We start from the raw sequence: 19,599 nt of genomic DNA, 5'->3' as shown, positions 1-19,599 counted from the left end.
TCAGAGACATTTTCCTCTCTTGAAGAATTACTGGATAAGCTAGCGACCTACCACTAAAGGGCTTGGTGGAAGAGCCAAGACAGAGGTATAGGGAGGAGCTGAGTATTTAATGGCAAGTCAGGACTTTGGAGAAAAAACAAAAACAACAACAACAAAACCCCCAACTGATTAGCAAATCAAGGCAGGGCACTTCCTTCTTTGGAAAAGAAGTTCCTATTTTCAAAGTTCTTCCAAAGTAGCCTGGAGATTAGGGAAGTGGAAGCAACTGGGAGTTGAATTTCTGTTCCTGTGTGCAAGAACCCCTCTGGTCATGCTCGCAGCTGCTCACAGGCTCTGTAGGCGGGGCCTCGTGCTGGCGTGCATTCCGCTGAGCAAGTCTTTAAATACATATTCAGTTCCCAGAAACGGAAGTACTGTTCAGAAAGAAAAAGATTAAAAGAAAGTTATGTTTCAAAAAAGGTTAAAGGGCCCGAAAGAAGGGCTTGAGCCTCGAGTGTCCCAAACATTAAGCCTTTCTGGGGCTTAATCAGTCTGCAAAAAGCTGTAGCATCCGAATTCCCATTCTCTGCCGGCTATAAATACCAAGGAGACTTTTAATCCCAGCACTCAGGAGATAGAGACATGTGAATCTCTATGAGTTCGAGGCCGCCCTGGTCTACATAAAGCAAATCCCAGGACAGCCAGGGCTACATGGTGAAACAAGATGGTGGAGTAGGGATATAGCTCAAGGTGGGTGGAGTGCTTGTCTAAGGATGTGTTAGGTGATAGGTTCAATTCCAAGCACCACAAAAAATAGAACCACTAGGGAGTGGAAAGAGAACTTTTGGCTCTCTCCATTTCCTCACAATATGAAGCACACAGCTCTAAACTCAGCCTCCACACTTGTCGGGAGTGGGTAAAAGACTTGATGTGATGGCTCCTTCCATCCCAGCCTGTCTTAATCCGAGCCTAACAATGACTCACTCCCTGGAGGCACCAAGCCCAGTCCACAAAGAACATGGACGGCCAGGCTTCTGCCTTAGTGCGCAGGTTCTACCTTGGACCCCACCTCTTTCCTTCCATTCCTCGCTCGTCCAGCAGAGGGCGCAGGCGCCGAGTTTCCTCTGGGCCCCGCCCCGGGGTGGCCACGCCCCGTCCCTGAGGGTCGGGGCGGGAGCAGTGGGCGTGGAAACTTGGTGCAGGCTTTCCGGGAGCTGCCGGGCACGCGGGTGCTCGTGAGCTGGCGCGCGAGTTTTGGGGGGTTGGGAGGGGGCGGCGGCGGCGGCGGCGGCGGTCGCGGTCGCTGCGGTCGTCCGCGGCTCGTCGGTCTCCGGCGCGCGCCCCCGCGCTGCGCCAGGCCGCGCCCGCGCTCGCGCCCGCGCAGGGGCGCGCCTCCGGGCGGGCGCCTCCCTCTCACACTCCCTCAGCTGCCAGCGCCGGCGGTGGCTCGCCGGAGAGGCCCCTCCTTCTCGCCCCGCTCGTTTCTCTTCGCTCGCGGCCGAGCGGGCTCCAGACCGACCCTCCGCTGGCCATGGCCGGCAACGTGAAGAAGAGCTCGGGCGCCGGCGGCGGCGGCTCGGGGGGCTCGGGCGCGGGCGGCCTGATCGGGCTCATGAAGGACGCCTTCCAGCCGCACCACCACCACCACCACCACCTCAGCCCGCACCCTCCCGGCACGGTGGACAAGAAGATGGTGGAGAAGTGCTGGAAGCTCATGGACAAGGTGAGCGGCCTGCGGGCGGGCGGGCGGGCGCGCGCGCGGCGCCGGGTGGGCGTGGGCGGTGGGGAGGGAAGGAGGGAGGGAGGGAGAGAGGGAGGGAGGGCTGCCTGCCGTTGGCAGTTGGGAACGTTGAGGTGTGGGGGAGCCAGACAAAGATGGGGTGGGGGCTGGGGGAGGGCCGGTCACCGCGACACCCGGGCGGAAGTGCGATGGGGGTGAGGAGCTTGGGGACGTGGGTCGCCGCCGGGTGGGCCCTGGGCGGTGGGTCTGCGGGCTTGGGCTCCGGGTGGGAAGAGTCGTCGCTCGCCCTAGGTGAGGGAGGGACCTGGGGTCAGGGGACAGGACGGCCGGGCTGACTGCGGTCTGGGTGAGGTTATAGGTTTTTTTCTCATTAAGATGTAACACGAAGATCAAAGAAAGAGGTGGGTTTAAATGGGGGCAGGGAAGGAACTTCCCTTCACCGCTAAGGATGGCTTAAGTTTTCTGTTGTCTTGCGAAGTGTTGGGTGTAATCCATTGCTGGTGCTGAGATGGGCACGGGTTAAACCGCGAGTTTTGGTTCGAACCATTATCTTTCGAAAGGTGGCCCGACTGAGCGTGCTCAATTGCAGTCTGGCTTGTACAGAACTTCCTCCCTGCACTCAGTGCTTGTAGCTGGGCTGTAGTGTTTGATTTTTGTAGCGGGCCTGTCTGTTACTTCGGAACCTGACTTTGAGGTTGTTTCATGAACCCCTTTGATACTCATTTTAAAATCAGGTGCGGGCTGGGGTTAACCCTTTATGTTTAGCGCTTTAAGCCTGTCATTCGGGAGAACCTTACTTCCTTATAATTGTGTCTGTATAATGTAGTCTCGTTGGCTCAAGTATTTAAAAGTGGACACACAATCTCTTAACATTTTGTTCGAATTCAGTGCGCTGTTTCCTTGATTCTTACCATATTCATTAATTTTTCAAAATCGCTACTGCAGATAAATGTGATTAGGAGGATCTGGCATGGAAGCAAATGGTGTTATTTCCTCCAGGGTAAACTTGGTTTCTTTGGTTCCTCTCTGGGCCCAGGTTCCTCTTCTGTAAAGTTCTCCATGGGTTGTTTTGGACTAGAAACAGCCAATAAAATTATTATGAAGCACTTGGCAAATGTAACTGCTATATAAATGCTTAACAAGTCCTGTGTGAGAATTAACACTCTTGCAGTGCATGCCAGTGGTTTCAGAGTCACTTTTCCAGGACTGATTTTCCCTACCTTAAGTAATTTGAATTGTGGGAGCCCTCCTCCCCCATCCCAACTGTTATAATTAATGACATAAGTACTTCTATGGTGATTATTTTGATGTTGTGGAACTGACTTTATTACTGGAAATTATAAAACCACTATAAAGATGTGCTGACATCTTGTTTGTTTCTTTTTCTTTTTAATTTAATTTTATTCTTGTGAGTGTGGATGTTTTGTGTGCATATATGGCTGTGCACCACATGCATGCAGTGCCCTTGAGGCCAGAAGATGTTGGATCCCCTGAAACTGGAGTTACGGGTGATTGTGAGCCACCATATGGGTGTTGGGAATTGGACCTGGTCTTCTGCATGAACAAGTACTCTTAACCATTGCACCATCTCCCCAGCCCAGTATAATTGTGGCTGTCTGAAGATGCTGGGAACGAGTCCTGTTTGCCTCTTGAGATAAGCTTCCACTGTATCTCAGGACGGTCTGTCTAGTGCTGTCTAGATCCATGTGTTGACATCTTAAAAAATATTGAATGTCTTTACAGTCTGAAGTTTATAGGTTTACATTTTGGGAGCTTAACTTTTGCAGACTCCTGGTATAGAAAAATAGTTTGGTTTCTAGTTAGTTTCCCATATAGGACGTGGGAGTGGGTTCATTGTACCAAAGTGATACTGATTATTGACTTCCTTAAAATGGTGTTTCTGTTAATGAAAGATAGATTATAGCAAGTCACATTCTATATGGTAATCCAAATAAACCCTCCCTTATTTTTTTCTTTTCTTTTTCTTTTCTGTAGCCCGGGCTGGCCTCGAACTCACAAAGATCCGCCTGGCTCTGCCTCCCGAGTGCTGGGATTAAAGGTGTGTGCCACCACCGCCCGGCTTAACCCTCTCTTATTTTATGTCTTACACTTTCATCACTTGTGAGTATTGAATTCTGAGTTTTCCTAGATACATTTAATCACTTATGGTCTCAAAGTTTTGAGTGAAACTGCATTTAGGTTTTAGTAGATTCAAGGACAGTAGACTTCTAGCTTTTCCATTTTAGTTTAGGAAGGCAGGATGTTTTATTCTTTACTGATTGTCTCTGAAGATGGTTTCAGTAATGTGTCCCATAACATATTACTAATTGTGCTGAAATGAAAGCTCAGTCCTTTCTCACGTTACCTGCAGGCTTGTACCACTTCTCAGACTTCCAGATTTTCTTGATACTTCTGTATTAAGTATTATTACTTAGTACTTACCTAATACTTGCTAGGTTGCACCATCTCCATTGCCTTTGGAGTGTTGGGGTTTCTTTTTACTTAATTTTTTTAAAGATCTTTTAAAAATATACATTATTCATCTTGTGTGCATATGTGTGGATGTTTTTATGCATGCCATAGCCCATGTGTTGAAGTCAGAGGACAACTTGTAGGAATTGGTTCACTCCTTCCATCAAGTGAGTCCCAATGTATCTTTACCATCTTGCTGCCCTGCTTTTGAAGTCTTTAAATGGAGTCACTATACCTTTTTATTTTATTTTATATGTGTGAGTGTTTTCCCTGCATGCATGTATATGTATCCCATGTATGCCTGGTGCCTGTGAGAGGGCGAAAGGAGTCTGATCCCCTGGAAATGGTGTAACAGACTGTTGTGAACTTCCATGCAGGTTTTGGAAATTGAACCCTAGTCTTTTGCAAGAGCAGCAAGTGTTCTTAACCATTGAGCCATCTCTCCAGCCCCTCACTTCATCTTTCTGATAGGTGGAATTATGTAGTAAGTCCTGGGTCATCATTTCATACCTGTTTTGTTCTTGTAAAAGTTAGATGTGTGTTATTCCAGCCTGCTACTAGTCAGTTTACAGAGTTAGCCCTGGGTACTGGTGGTCTCCTTCCTTCCCCCAATATTGGATGTCTGCAGCTGATATAAATTGTGGGCTTTGGTTAACATAGGCCCAGTTTGCTTAGCCATGTGGGACTTAAACTTGCTAGAAAAACATGCTTGTGTTAGAACCCCCCTTAAACAAAAATGGACATGACCAATTTTTTTTTTTGCTGCCCCTCCTCCCCCACGTCTTACCAGGATATTGTAATATTTGCAGAATTATTTCTCTGTAAAGAAATTGGTTAGTACATTAAAGACTAGGCAGGGAAGAAAGGTCGGAAAGAAAACTCATAAATAGCCTTAACATGTAAAATTTTTTGGGGAGGGGGAGTTATTTGAGACAGGATTTCTCTGTGTAACCTTGGCTACCCTGGAACTCACTCTGTAGACCAAGCTAGCTAGCCTCACATTTAGATATCCACCTGCCTCTACTTCCCAAGTGCTAGGATTAATGGTGTTCACCACTACCACCCGGCTTCATGGAAATTTTAAATCACCAAGATACTCAACTTAGTGAGATGTAAAATGCCATTGTAAAGTACAGCAGGGCAGGCAACTTTCTGGGAAAGGGAAGCTGATAGGAAATACATAGTTTGGTCTTTCTGGTCATATGCTTAAGCCTAGATCCTTTGTTATTGTTTTAATGTTTTAAATTTGTACAAATTATTCTTAGCTGTCAGATATTCTGGGAGAATATGTAGTCTTGCAGGTCATAATTTTCTCCCTTTGAAGTGGTAGAGTTGGGAGGATCTCGGGTGTCACTATAGTCCAGGCTGTTCTAGAACCCATTGTGTAGTCCAATCTGGCCTTGAACTAACAACAACCCTCCTTTACAGGCAGGCATCACCACACAAGCTTTCAGTTTTTGAGTTTAAAAGAAGTATTTTCAAAAAAAGGATTATTTGGGGGCAGTGAGATGGCTTAGCAGGTCAAGATACTTGCTGCCAAGATAGTCTGATGACCTTAGTTTGAACCTCAGGACCCACACAGTGGACGGAGAGAACCAAGTTCTACAAGTTGTCCTCTAAACATGGCACACATAGAGGCACATGTGTGTACACACTAAATAAATAAATGAAAAGGAAGAAAAATGTGATTATGTCCTTTTTAGGTTATCTTTCCTTGGCCGTACCTGTTCCCCACTCACAACAGAACATAGTATGTTTTGGAAGTAAAATGTCTTTAGTTGGATTTTAAACTCATATGTTTCATTGGATTTCTTGCTCTTTCCCACCTTCCTTCTTTCCTAAAGTCTTCCTTCTTAACATTTGATTTGTATGATGAGTTCCAGGCACATGCTAGGTGTTAAGTTCACATACTCTAGGAGAAATGTGATTTGTAATGATAAGTGACTATTGAAGTATGTCCAAAGTGATCTGGAATCTCTTAGGTTTAAACACAAGATATTTGTTCTGGGTTTATCTTAATCTCTGATGCTTGTGGAACCCCCCCCCCCCTTTTTTTTTTTTTTTAGATGGGCTCTCACTAGGACCTGGAATTCACATAGGTTTGTCTGTCTCTGCTTGCCAAGTGCTAGAATTAAACACGTACCTCCACACCTGGCCTTTTGTTGTTTTTTTCTCTTAAACCCCACCGTGGGTTTTTTGTTTGTACGCTAGGTTGGCCTCCAGCTTTCTGTGCCTCAGCCTCTTGACTGTTGGGGGTGTAGCTATAGGCCACCATGCCAGACAACCTCTAAAGCTTGTAAACTCCTTAAGGAAAGCAGCTCTGTAAGCTGTATAAGCTACCTGTCTGTTCCACTGTTCAGTCAGGGACCCTGTACAATAGTAGGTAGTATATAGGTGTTTGCTAAATTAAATTGCTTATATGCCCCAAAGGAATTAACTTAAAGGAAAAGGTATGTGGGTGGAAATTAATTAGCTAATTTACTTACTGTTTTTGTTTTGTTGTGGAAGAATTTAACTTAGCCACAATAAATTTATTTCTTGCTGTAGCTCTTTATTGGTGTCATCCTTGTTTTATAGGTGAAAGTAGTTAGGGTCAGAGGTTAAGTAATTTCCTGACTTGGAATCCAGGATTAACCTACTTCCTAAGGCTTCATAAGTTTTCCTATGTACTTCCTTCTCAGGTGTACAACAAAATCACAGTCACAGAAGCCGTTTACAGTAGTGCTAAAATGGATATTTGTTAGTCATAGACTATATAGATCATGCTGGTCTCACAAGATAATGGAGCACTTCTTGAACTTGATAGGACAACACACTGCTGTAATATTTGATGGTGCTGGTCTAAACCCCTCTGGGAGGCCAGTCACATAGAATTGTGGCTTGTGCAGTTATTACAGTACGTACTTGGTAATGATGGTGAATGACTGTTCCTGGTTTGTGTATAATGTTTACTAGATTATACTTGTTCCCGAATCCCTTAACAGTGAAATATGTTATAGTATGAAATGTGAATATAGTATGCAGTGTTAAGCTGGAAGCAGCCTTGTAGACGTCATATTTACAGCAGCTCTTATGTAATCAGAGTGACCATCATGACTAACTATATCATCCATATTTGTATAAGTACACTCTGATGTCCAAACAGTGCTAATAGCCTAAAGATGCATTTCTAAGAGAATCATGATTGTATTTAGAGAGTGACCTGTGTAGATTCTCATTGGTGATTCTTATCCTCATTTGTTTGGTGGACTGTAGATGAACTTATTAAATAAGAAACACAGAGTCAAATGCAGAGTTAATAGCCCAAGAGGTCAGAGCAATAGCTAAGAGCCAAAAACCTTACCCTTCACTGCCACTGCTGCCCTACCTCTCCACAAGAGACCTACTTCCTGTGTGTTTGTCCTTTTTATTGACTTTCTGTTCTGCCTTCTCATTGGTTGTAAACCCAACCACATGACCTTCTCATCACTGCCTGTCTGTACAGACCTCCAGGTTTTCTATGGTTGGTATTGAGATTAAAGGCGTGTGCCTCCATGCTGGCTGTATTCTTGAACACACAGAGATCCGCCTAGCTCTGCCTTCCAAGTGCTGGGATTAAAGGCGTGGGCCGCCGCCGCCGCCGCCGCTGCCGCCCAGTTTCTGCTATGGCTTGCTATTAGCTCTGACCCCCAGGCAACTTTATTTATTAACATACAAATAAAATCACATTTCAGTACAAATAAAATATCACCATAGTGGACGCCATCATTCTCTCAAATGGTATTAAAGTAATGTTTAACTAGTACCATTCAGTGAAAGAATTGTTGGCAGCTCCTCCCCACAATAGGCTCATTCTATAACTTTGACTGGTATGGAACTCTGGAACTCATTGTAGTTCATGCCTTGAACTTTCAGTCCTCTTCCCTGGGATTGCAGACATGTGCTACCATGCCTGGCTTCTGAGTTAGTGATTCTTCAAATTATGTGTATTTGTTACTTCGTGTGGTGAACATGGATAAGTGTACACATTATTTTCCCATTTTACTTAATTAATGTTGTTTATGTTGGTATTTATCACTCTCAGGGTAGGGGGAAGAGATGAAACAAGGACTCCATGCTTCCCAGACAGGCCTTGAAATCAAAGTGATCTTCTTCCTCAAACCACCTCCTGCCCCCTCTTCAGGTACTAGGCTTAGTACAACCCCACCCAGCACTTTTACCAGTTTTGCTTTTTTGTTTGTTTTTTTTCAAAACAAGGTTTCTCTGTGTAGCCCTGTCTGTCCTGGAACTTGCTTTCTATACCAGGGTGGCCCCAAACTCAGAGATCTGGCTGCCTCTGCCTCCTGAGTTCTGGGATTAAAGGTGTGTGCCACCACACCTGGCATATCACTTTTATTTATTTTATTTTATTTTATTTTATTTTATTTTTTTGGAGCTGAGGATCTGAGGATCGAACCCAGGGCCTTGCACTTGCTAGACAAGCGCTCTATCACTGTGCTAAATCCCCAACCCCTATTTTTGGTTTTTTTTTTTTTTTTTTTTTTTTTTTTTTTGGTTTTTCGAGACAGGGTTTCTCTGTGTAGCTTTGCACCTTTCCTGGAACTCACTTGGTAGCCCAGACTGGCCTGAACTCACAGAGATCCGTCTGGCTCTGCCTCCCGAGTGCTGGGATTAAAGGCTATTTTTGGTTTTTTTAAGAGAGGGTGTACTGTCACTCAGATTGGCCTTGAACCTTCTGATCCTCATGTTTTTGCATCCCAGGTGCTGGGATTTTGGGTGTTTGCCACCAGGCCTGAAAAATGTGTTACTCTGTGTATTTCTGGACTCCCCCAGAGAATATAAAATTCTTCATTAACTCCATATGTGTGAAATGTGAGGCAGTTAACTATTTGTGTGACTGGTGTTCAAGGTTGAAAGGTAAAATAGGATTAAGGGCCTAGAGAGATGGCTTGGTTGGACAGGACAGAGGTTGGATTCCCATTCACACACATGGCAACTCATAGCCATCTTTAACTCTAGTTCCAAGGGACTAGAGTGCCACCATGGCACCAGGCATTCATACAGTACACTGGTGAACATGCAGGCAAAATACTTGTACACACAAAATATTTATTTATTTATTTAGTTAGTTAGTTAGTTAGTTTTTTTAGTCAGGATTTCTCTGTGTAGCTCTAGCTATCCTGGAACTCTGTAGACCAGATTGGCCTTGAACTCAGAACTCAGAGGTTCAGCTGCCTCTGCTTCCCAAGTGCTGGGACTAAAGGCAAGCGCTACTACTGCCCAGCAATAAAAAATATTTTAAAGTAGGATTAAATCAAGGCTAAACTTTTTGATTGCTCTTACTATAGAAAAATGTTATGATGTTAGCTGGTAGTATATATCTAATAAAGCTGATAAGTGATCAAATTGGTCTCTTGAGTCTTTCCCCTTAGTAGAATTCATGATGTATTCAAACATACACAATACTGTGAAAACATCATTTTCTTAGTGATTAGCCTGGAATATTCAAAGAAAAGCAGAGTAGGTTTTATTAGTTTGAAAACAGAGCCTAAATTTTAATCACAGTGTCCAAAGAAGTTGTTAATTCTGATGTACATTAGGTTTGTTATGAGGGGGATTGTAACAAGCAAGTCATTGTGAAGTGTTTTTGTGATTAGCACATTTTGTGGGGGAAGGAAATAGGTGGGAGTAGTCAGCTAGGAGCACTGGGAAGCAGCCTTGCTCTGTCCCCCACAGTGTTTCTTCCTACAACAGCTTCCGAAAGGGGAAAGGGTTCTGATAATGACATTGGTGGTACATGTCCCTGGGGATGCAGGCACTGAGGAGAGGAATGGTGCCACTACCTAAAACAGCCATCAGAAGTCAACAGTAATGGGCTGGGACTGTAGCTCAGTGTCAGAGTGCTTGTTAGCATCGAAAAAGGTCCTGGGGTTCTGGAGGGACTGGGGTGGTGGGGTGGGAAAGGACATGACAGCACTCATGACAGACACAGGGACTCAGTAGTGACTCTGGATCTTTTTCCTCTGGGTCTTTTGGAATGAGTGGTGGGTAAGAAGTGCTTAGGTGAGTCTGATGCCAGAATACCTTAACTTACTATTGACTGCTTGCTTGCTACCTTTCCTCCAGCTTAGATCTGCCGTGGAAGGCGACCGTAAACAAGGCTAATTCTTTGGTGCTTTATTAGATAGGAGGGGGTCCAAATTTCTGTAATTCTTTTGTTTTGTTTTTTTTTTTTTGGATAGGACCTTACTATGTAGCCCAGGCTGACCTCACACTTTGAGCAGTCCTCCTATTTATTAATAAGCTTCTCAAGTGTTAGGGTCGTAGGTACTGAGGTACCATTCTTAGGACGCTTCCTTCTTTAGATCTATTTTGAATGGCTGTATGGATCTGTAGCACTTTGTTGAGAGAAAGAAATATACAACTGATGAATCATAAAATGTATAGAACAAAATGTAGAAGTCCACACTTACCCTCATACCGCAAATGAATACTCTCTACAGAAGTATCTAGGGTCCATTCCTCCACCGTATATCCCGTATTTCCTAAGTGGCTCCAAGAAATGCAATGGAGAGCATCATCTTTAAGTCATTTACTGCATTATTGACTAGTGGATTGTTTTTAGCATTGGTCTCTTATTTTTCTTCTCCTCTTCTGGTACTGGAGATGAAACTCGAGGCCTTGAGAATACTGTGTAAATCCTCTCTAGCTGAACATTTACTCCAGACCAACACCAATAAAACCAAGGATCAGTAATTAGTCATTCTTTATATCTTGGAGCAGTTTATACTTTCACATCTCTTAATAACTCAAGAAATCTCAAAATACTGTGTTTAATGTCTTAATGTACATTAAGAAAATGTTGCCAATTACTCAGCTTCTCTGTGTGTGCATGTGCGTGTGTGCATGTCCTTGTGTGCATGTCATTCTGCAGACACCTTCCACCCTTTCTTTCCTTCTGGAGCTGGCAAATAGGCTAGGTTAGCTACTTACACAATCCCAACTAGCCCCAGGGGTTTGCTTGTTTCTCCTTCCCCAGTCCTGGGATTGCACCTATGTGACACCACACCTGTTTTTGTTGTTGGTTGATGCATTTAATGTGATTTTGGGGGCTTGAATTCAGGTCTTATGCTTGCAAGGTAAGCACTTTACCAACTGAGCTATTTCTCCAACTCCTCCTTTTTTTCCCAGTGGCTCTTGAACTGGTGAACTAGTGATTCTCAAAGTTTAACATGAATTCAGATCACCTGGAGGGAGAACTTGTTAAATAAGAGAAACTGGTAGGTCTGGGGTAGGGCATAGGACTCTGCATTCTTGACCATCATCCAGGAGATCTAAGGATCACACTTGATGTAGCAAGGCTTTATACTAAACACAGTTGCTTTTATTTAGAAAAGTTTGAATTTTCTGTTGAAGAAATGGCTGTGTGGTATCTTAAATTGTGAAAGTAATACATTCTTAAAATATACTTTTTTAAAACAGTGATTTTTGTTGTTGTTGTTTTATTTGTTTGTTTGTTTGGAGACAGGGTTTCTCTGTGTAGTCCTGCCTCTCTTAGAACTTGCTTTGTAGGCAGACTAAGCCTCAAACTCACAGAAGTCTGCCTGCCTCTGCCTCCCAATAGCTAAGATTAAAAGTGAGCCACCAGTGCCCCGCTGAAACAGTGAGATTTTTTAAGCGTTTTGTTTGTTTTTTTTGTTTATTTATTTGTTTTTTTCTTTTATTAATTTGGCAGGGCGGTAGTGGCACATTCCTTTAACCCCAGCACTTGAGAGGCTTAGGCAGGTGGATCTCTGTGAGTTCAAGGCCAGTCTGGTCTACAAAGCAAGTTCCAGGACAGCCAGGGCTACACAGAGAAACTCTGTCTTGGTCAAAACAAAACAAAACAAAACAAACAAACAAAAAAATTGTTACATTTCCAAGATTTTCCATGTTACTACTATAGAGTAGATGTCACTAAAAAAGGTTTCAAAGGACTGTGTCAAATTTTATGATATGGGCAAGTTTGTTTAGTATCTGCTTCCTGAGTTCTAGGATTAAAGATGTGTGCTACTATACCTGGCAATTTCTAGGTTTTTCTTTTTTTTCTTTTTTTTTTTTTTTTGTTTTTGTTTTTTGAGACAGGGTTTCTCTGTGTAGCTTTGCACCTTTCCTGGAACTCACTCTGTAGTCCAGGCTGGCCTCGAACTCACAGAGATTCACCTGCCTCTGCCTCCCGAGTGCCTCTGCCTCCCAAGTGCTGGGATTAAAAGCATGCGCCACCACCGCCCGGCCTCTAGGTTTTAATATTAGGAACAGTGTTATAGATAGCATATCAAGTTTTTGTTTTGTTTTAGCATAGGGTCTCAAATTCAGGGATAGTCTTAAACTACTGACTCTTGTGTCCACTTCCAAGGTACTGGGATTAGAAGTGTAAGCTACCACTCCTGGTCCAGTTTCCAAGTGTTTCTTAATTTTTAACTTAAAATTTTTTTTTTTCTCTTTTTTTTTTTTTTTTTGGTTTTTCGAGACAGGGTTTCTCGGTGTAGCTTTGCGCCTTTCCTGGAACTCACTGGTAGTCCAGGCTGGCCTCGAACTCACAGAGATCTGCCTGGCTCTGCCTCCCGAGTGCTGGGATTAAAGGCGTGCGCCGCCGCCGCCGCCGCCGCCGCCGCCGCCGCCGCCGCCGCCGCCGCCGCCACCCGGCAATTTTTTTATTTGTGTGTGTGTGTGTGTGTGTGTGTGTGTGTGTGTGTGTGCACTCAAGAGTGTACTCATGGAGCCCAGAAGAGAACAATTTGATCTCCTGGAACTGAAGTTACAATTGGTTGTTGGCTGCCTCCCATGGGTGCTGGGGAAACATTTTGGGTCTTATGAAAGAGCAGCAAATGTATTAATGGCTAGCATTATGTATCTCTGGCTGGCTTAGAACTCATTATGCAAACAAGGCTAACCTCAGACTCACACACCACAATGCCCAGTTTCCAAGTATTTCTTTAGAAATAGTCCTAGAGCCTGGCGGCGGTGGTGGCACATACCTTTAATCCTAGCACTTGGGAGGCAGAGGCAGGCAGATTTCTGTGAATTCGAGGCCAGCTTGGTCTACAGAGCGAGTTCCAGACTACAAAGCTACACAGAGAAACCCTGTCTTGAACCCCCCCCAAAAAAAACAACAAAAACAAAAATAAACCCCAAATAGTCCTACAAATAAAATTTCTGTATTAAAGGGATCATACATTTTGTGTGAGTGTGTGTGTATGTGTGTATACACATATTTACTGTATACATGTGTGTATATGTATGTAGTGTGTGTGCCATACTGGCGTCCAAAATTTTCACTTGCAGTTTTTATCTGAATGAATGTAATAGCCGATTCTTAGCTACTTTAGATGAAAACTATGTTGACACCTCTTCACAGTCACAGTTTATTAAGTAGAAGAAACTATGTGCTCAAGTGCTGGAGAGCTGAAGAGTTCAGTATTCACATTTAACAATCTATGATACATTGTAAGTATAGAAAGGGCTCTGAGGATTCTCGTAGAGTTCTTGAGCCCGACCACACAAAAGGATTGGGAACAGGGAGGGACTTTCCATCAAGCAGGAACTTCTTTTTTTTTTTTTTTTTTTTTTTGGTTTTTCGAGACAGGGTTTCTCTGTGTAGCTTTGCGCCTTTCCTGGGACTCACTTGGTAGCCCAGGCTGGCCTCGAACTCACAGAGATCCGCCTGGCTCTGCCTCCCGAGTGCTGGGATTAAAGGCGTGCGCCACCACTGCCCGGCAAGCAGGAACTTCTAGTGCCCTAATCTGAAGTTGTGTTGTGATGGCATCCAAAAGTTTTGCTAATGTTACTTAATCTCTCATTCATGCTAGCATTTGGTTTGAAGTTACACTGATTAATTCTGGATAGTTATATTTTTCTCTTTAAAAATAGAGTATGTATAAAAATTTGACCATAAAGTATGTCAGAACATGTCATTTTGTACTGAATGTATTTTTTCTTCAACTGGTGTGATAAATGAAAGTAATGAGATTGGTAATGAGTTTTAAGTGGCACTGTATTTGTAACATGCCGTTGGGTAGCATTTGATAAGAATAATATTATATTTCAAGAACCTGAATGGAGTTTTGATAAATCAGTATTGGAGAATAGTAGTTAGAAGAAAGAGGCTTTTTCCTTTGGGCCCTAACTTATTTAGTGACAGTGGGTTTCTATGAAAAGTATAGGTTGCAGATTTGTTTCTGGAAAACAGTTATCAGTTCTTTTTGTTTAAAAGCTTCCCTGTGTGTTTACACTTGTAAAACTGTTAGACCTCTTTGGGTTCTGAGATGGTGGAGTTGGGTTTTTGAGACAGGTCCACACATACTGTAATCCTCTTTCTACCTCCCTAGTGCTAGGATCGTAGGGTATGCTCCATTATGTCAGCTTAGAGTTTCTGTCATTTGAAGTTTCTGTGGGTTTTATTTATTCATTTATTTATTTATTGTACAAAAAAGATTGATTTTTTACTATTTTTATTATATGTATGTATTGTGAGTGCAGGTGCCTTTGAGAGCCAGAGGCGTGGGATTGCTCTGCAGCTGAAGTTTACAGGTAGTTGTGAGCCACCTGACATGATGCTGGAATTGAACCCCCTGTTCTCCTCGGGAACAGTAACTGCTCTTCACCATCCCCCTAGCCCTTTCTTTTTCTTCCCTTTCTTTTTTTTTTCTTTCTTTTTGTGTGTGTATGTGTGTGTGTGTTTGTTTTGTTTTTGTTTTTTGAGACAGAATCTCTTGTAGCTGAGGCAGCCTTGAAATCTCGATCTTCCTGCCTTTGCCCCTCCAAATGCTGGGATTACAGGCCAAATGAGTGCTCACAAGCCTGGCTAACATTGACATTTTAAGACACTTAAAAAGAAATTGACCTAATGCTTACATTTACAGACAAAAATTGAAGTTCAGAAAGATGAGTAATTGCCCATGCTCATGTATATATAGTTAATGTCTAAAGCCCAGACTAGACCCAGACCCTGGGACTCTGACCTTTCCTACTGTGCTTCCTGTCTGTGAGCAAGATTGGTTGTTTCAAAACTGTAGTGAAGTTTTACATTCTGTTTTATGTATAGCTCCATTTAGGAAACATTTGTTTTTGTAGTATAGCAATTTGTTTCTTTAAAACGTGTGTGTGTGTGTGTGTGTGTGTGTGTGTGTGTGTGTGTGTGTGTGTGTTGAGGGGGGTGAGGGTGTGTTGTGTTTGGGTGCAGTGGAGGTCAAGACAGCTTTTGGGAATTGGGTTTGGCCCCTCTCCCTGTTGAAGCAGTCTCATTTCTTGTGCTGCCTTGGGCAGTTCTCCACCTCCCATCTTGCTGTAAGAACACTAGGATTCCAGATGTGCAGCACTGGACCTGGCTTTTCATGTGGGTTCCAGGGATGGAACTCAGATTGTCACACTTGTGTGGCTAGCAATTTTACCTGCTAAGGCATCTCTCTGGTTCTGTAGTTTTTATTCCTTTTAAAGAAAAACTTACAAATGAAAAATGTGTCGTTGGGAGCTGAGGAGATACTTCAGTGGTGAAGTACTTTATTCACAGACATGAGAAGCAGAATTTGAGTCCCAGCACCCATGTAGGAAGCTGGGCGCTGTGGTGCTTGTAATTGCAGTGTTGGGGTGGAGAAACTCACTGCCAGCCAGCCTAGCTTACTAGTTGAGCCCCAGGCTGGTGAGAGACCCTGTCTCAAAGAAGGATGACACCTGAGGTTGTCCTGCTTCCACATGTGTGTGCACATACATCATGCATAAATTAAAAATACTACCATGGACAGGTTGAGCTCTGTGCAGACAAAAACAGTTATTTAAAAAATTACTTGAAGCTGGGTGGTGGTGGCGGCGGCGGCGCACGGCTTTAATCCCAGCACTCGGGAGGCAGAGGCAGACGGATCTCTGTGAATTCGAGGCCAGCCTGGTCTCCAAAGTGAGTTCCAGGAAAGGCGCAAAACTACACAGAGAAACCCTGTCTCGAAAAACAAAACAAAACAAACAATCAAAAATTACTTTAAGTATTGTGACACAGAATATTTATTGAGTGCTACACTTTTGTTCTGAGAACCAGAGACAAATCCCTGCCCTTGGAAAACAGGTTTAGATGTACCTTCTCTGTTTAGTTGGAGATGAAAATTCTTGACTAGTAGAAAAATTCTGTATTTAGAACAGAAGTAGGCCTAGGCACTGTTCTCTGTGGTTTTTCACTTTATAGAAAAATTCAGTGACTTTTTTTTTTTAACTTACACACACACGCACACACGCATACACACACACACGCACACACGCATACACGCACATACATACACATGCTATGATAGACATGTGGAGGTTGGGTGACAGCTTCTCTTCTTTCTCCATATGGGTTCCAAAAATAAACCAAGGTTGTCAGGCCTGGAGGCAGGTTTCTTTCCCAGCTGAGCCATCTTGCTGCCCCCAAAATGTAGCAGTTTTTAAACATGGTTTTACTTCTCTTCATTGTGAACATAGCAGTTTCCAGTCTTGGGTTTTTTGTTTGTTTGTTTTTTTCTTTTTGTCTATTGACCATTGAGCCTTGGCAGAAGCAAAGGGAGAAGTCAAGCCAGTGAGAAACTATTATGAATGGAACATGTGGCAGCTGTACAAGGACACTGTTGGTTTCCCAGAGCTAAGCACGTGTCCTTTTGACATTGTTCTGAGGGATTCTGTGAATATATAGCTAGAAATAAACAAAAGGCAGCCACTTTTGAAGAATATAGAAAGTAAAATTTGCAAGACTAGAGGACAAGACTAAGCAGAAAAGTGTTTATCCTCTAGGTTTAGTTTTCTTTCTTGTTTTTAAGACTGAGTCTTGCTATATATCCTTGGCTCATTTGATATTCACTATGTAGCCCAAGCTGGCCCAAACTTCTCAAAATTTTCCTGCCTCAGCCTCTCATGTTCTGGGTTTACAGGAGTATGCTACCAACACCCAGTGCTTTTGGAAAAAACAATTCTTTTTATTTCTGAAAATTTTTGACGAATTATTTATTTATTTTTGATCTAGGGTCTCTCTATGTAGTCCTTACTGTCCTAGAACTCGCTATGTAGAGTAGGCTGGCCTCAAACTCATAGAGATCCTCCTGCCTCTGCCTCCTGAGTTGCTGGGATTAAAGGTACAGGCCACTATGCTGGGTTTGGTTTTTAAAGCTCAGCAGTATGCATTTGTGCCTAGGAGGTTAACTGACTGCCAGTGTAAAATTCTCTTAAGTCATAATGGCTTTTGATGTGTGTTAACTCTTCTCTTGAATTATTCACAGAGGGCCCTTTTGGAACTCCTTTTAAAAGGCTACAAATGCTTAAGCCATTTTCTTTCCTTAGAGAGTATATTAATATTGAGAATACACCTACCTCTGTATTTTCTTTATGGTCAATGTTAATGTTCCTTGGTTGAGGACTTGAAGTTCAGTGGAATGCTGATTTCCCTGTTGATGCAGTGATTCATTCAAAAATACTTTGGAAAAAGCAGACATTTAATCTCTAAAACTTTTTTGTTTGTTTGTTTGTTTGTTTTGAGACAGGGTTTCTCTGTGTAGCCTTGCTGCCCTGGAACTCTCTTTGTAGAGTAGGCTGGCCTTGAACTCACAGAGATCTTCCTGCCTCTGCTTCCTGACTGCCTCTGCTTCCTGACTGCTGGGATTAAAGGCATGCATCACCAAACCCGGTTATAAGATCATGTTTTAAAGAAGTACAAATAACATTGGTGAGAAGTGCATTGTATAGGGCTGGAGAGCTGGTTCAATGGTGAAAAGCACTTGCTGTTTTTGCAGAAGACTTGAGTTTGGTTCCCAGAACCCACATGGTAGCTCACAATAGTCTGTAACTCCAGTTCTAGCTTCTGTAGGCACTGCACATGGAGTACATGTACACACATGCAGACAGAACACTCACACATAAAATAAAAGATTAAAAAAAAGTGCATCGTACAATCTTGAAAATGCTCACTGTGTGTTTTGGAAGCCAAGTATGCTAGCTCAATCTTGTAAATCCCTATACTTGAGAGTCTGAGGCAGGAAGTTTGCTCCAAGTCTGAGGCCAACTTAGGCTACAGAGTGAGACCTTAACTCAAAAACAAAAAATAAAACCAAAGAATTTTATAGTTTTGTGCTGTAGTAAAAAGCTGCCTATTTTCAGTTCATTGTTGGTAAACACATTGTATGTTGTAGGCAGGGCATTCTTTGTAATGCCAATGAAATTTAAGTTTAATAATAAAAAGATTTTTTTTTTTTTTGTCCTTAAGGGACATGTAGCATATGCTACATTTTAACTTCAACTTTAATAAGAAATAGGCTAAAATACTTTCTTGAAAGATTTAGTGTGTGTGTGTGTGTGTGTGTGTGTGTGTGTGTGTGTGTGCAGGTGCAGGTGCCCAAAGAGGCCAGAAGACAACTTCATATTCCCCTGGAGATGGAGTTACAGATTAGGTTGGGTGCTGAGAACTGAACTTCTCTGAAAAAGTAAGTTCTCTTAACCACCAACCCATCTCTCCTGCCCCACATATATTTTAAAGTAGGAAGAATATATGAGTTGGATATATACATGTGAATGTCTTTATATATATATATATATATATATATATATATATATATATATATATGTCTGTGTGACTATATGCTACGTGAGTGCAGGTGCCCAGAAGAGGGATTAGATTCCCTTGGAGCTGGAGTTACATGGGATTATGAGCTATATGATATGGATACTGGAAACTGAACTCTTGTTATGGAAGAGTAGCAAGTGCTCTTGAAGTGTTGAACCATCTCTCTAGTCCTAATGTGAATTTGTTATTGTTGTTAATTTTCTAATTCTTGTTTTTTTCGTTCATTTATTCTCTGTATGAGGATTTTGTTTTGTTTTGTTTTCCCGAATGTATGTATGTATATGTACCCTGTGCATGCCTGATGCCCATAGAGATTAGAAGAGGGCTTCAGATCCTCTGGGACTGGAGTTAGGAATGGTTGTTAGCCATAATGTGGGTGCTGGGAACTGAACCTGGGTCCTCTATTGTAAGAGCAGCAATTTCTCTTAACCCCTGAACCATCTCCATCTCTAGTCCTTCAGTGTTGTGAATGTTTTGTTTAGGAGTTGTACTTGGCTTGGATTTTTTTTTTTTAATTTAAGTTTAATAAAAAGACAAGGTTCTCTGTGAAGCTTTGGCTATCCTAGAACTCCTCTGTAGACCAGGCTGGCCTCAAATTTAAAAATCTCCTTAACCTCTGTCTCCCACGTGCTTGGAATAAAGGCGTGCACCACCAGCCTGTCTTGGCTTCTGTCTTTGAAGGATGCTCTTGTAGAAGATTGGTCTTTGTATTCTTATTTTACCTACTGTATTGTTCTTCTTTGTTGGTTTCTGTAGACTGTAGGACTGGGAAGGAAACTGGCATGGTCCAGGGTGGTAGAAATAATGCTATTGACTT

At 42.8% G+C, this 19,599-nt stretch overlaps 1 protein-coding gene and 1 long non-coding RNA gene across 2 annotated transcripts in view; one reads left to right on the top strand and one right to left on the bottom strand.

Annotated features, from left to right (window-relative positions):
• Window positions 1–86: 86 nt before the first annotated feature.
• LOC131914269 (uncharacterized) lies at window positions 87–1,240 on the bottom strand. The gene is made up of 2 exons (XR_009380103.1): window positions 1,049–1,240; window positions 87–413 (listed from the first exon to the last, which is right to left on the bottom strand). It is a non-coding gene; the product is annotated as an uncharacterized LOC131914269 (long non-coding RNA).
• A 176-nt stretch (window positions 1,241–1,416) lies between these two features.
• Cbl (Cbl proto-oncogene) overlaps window positions 1,417–19,599 on the top strand; it is a 90,520-nt gene continuing 72,337 nt past the window's right edge. Inside the window, exon 1 of the mRNA XM_059267692.1 lies at window positions 1,417–1,702. Within this exon, the coding sequence (XP_059123675.1) occupies window positions 1,511–1,702 (192 nt within the window). The 5' untranslated portion in view covers window positions 1,417–1,510. The remainder of the gene's footprint in view (window positions 1,703–19,599) is intronic.

Source organism: Peromyscus eremicus, chromosome 7 (assembly GCF_949786415.1).
Source record: "Peromyscus eremicus chromosome 7, PerEre_H2_v1, whole genome shotgun sequence".
NCBI classification, from domain to species: domain Eukaryota; kingdom Metazoa; phylum Chordata; class Mammalia; order Rodentia; family Cricetidae; genus Peromyscus; species Peromyscus eremicus.
Note: the sequence above shows the minus strand (reverse complement) of the source record. Positions and strands in the feature narration are given on the sequence as shown.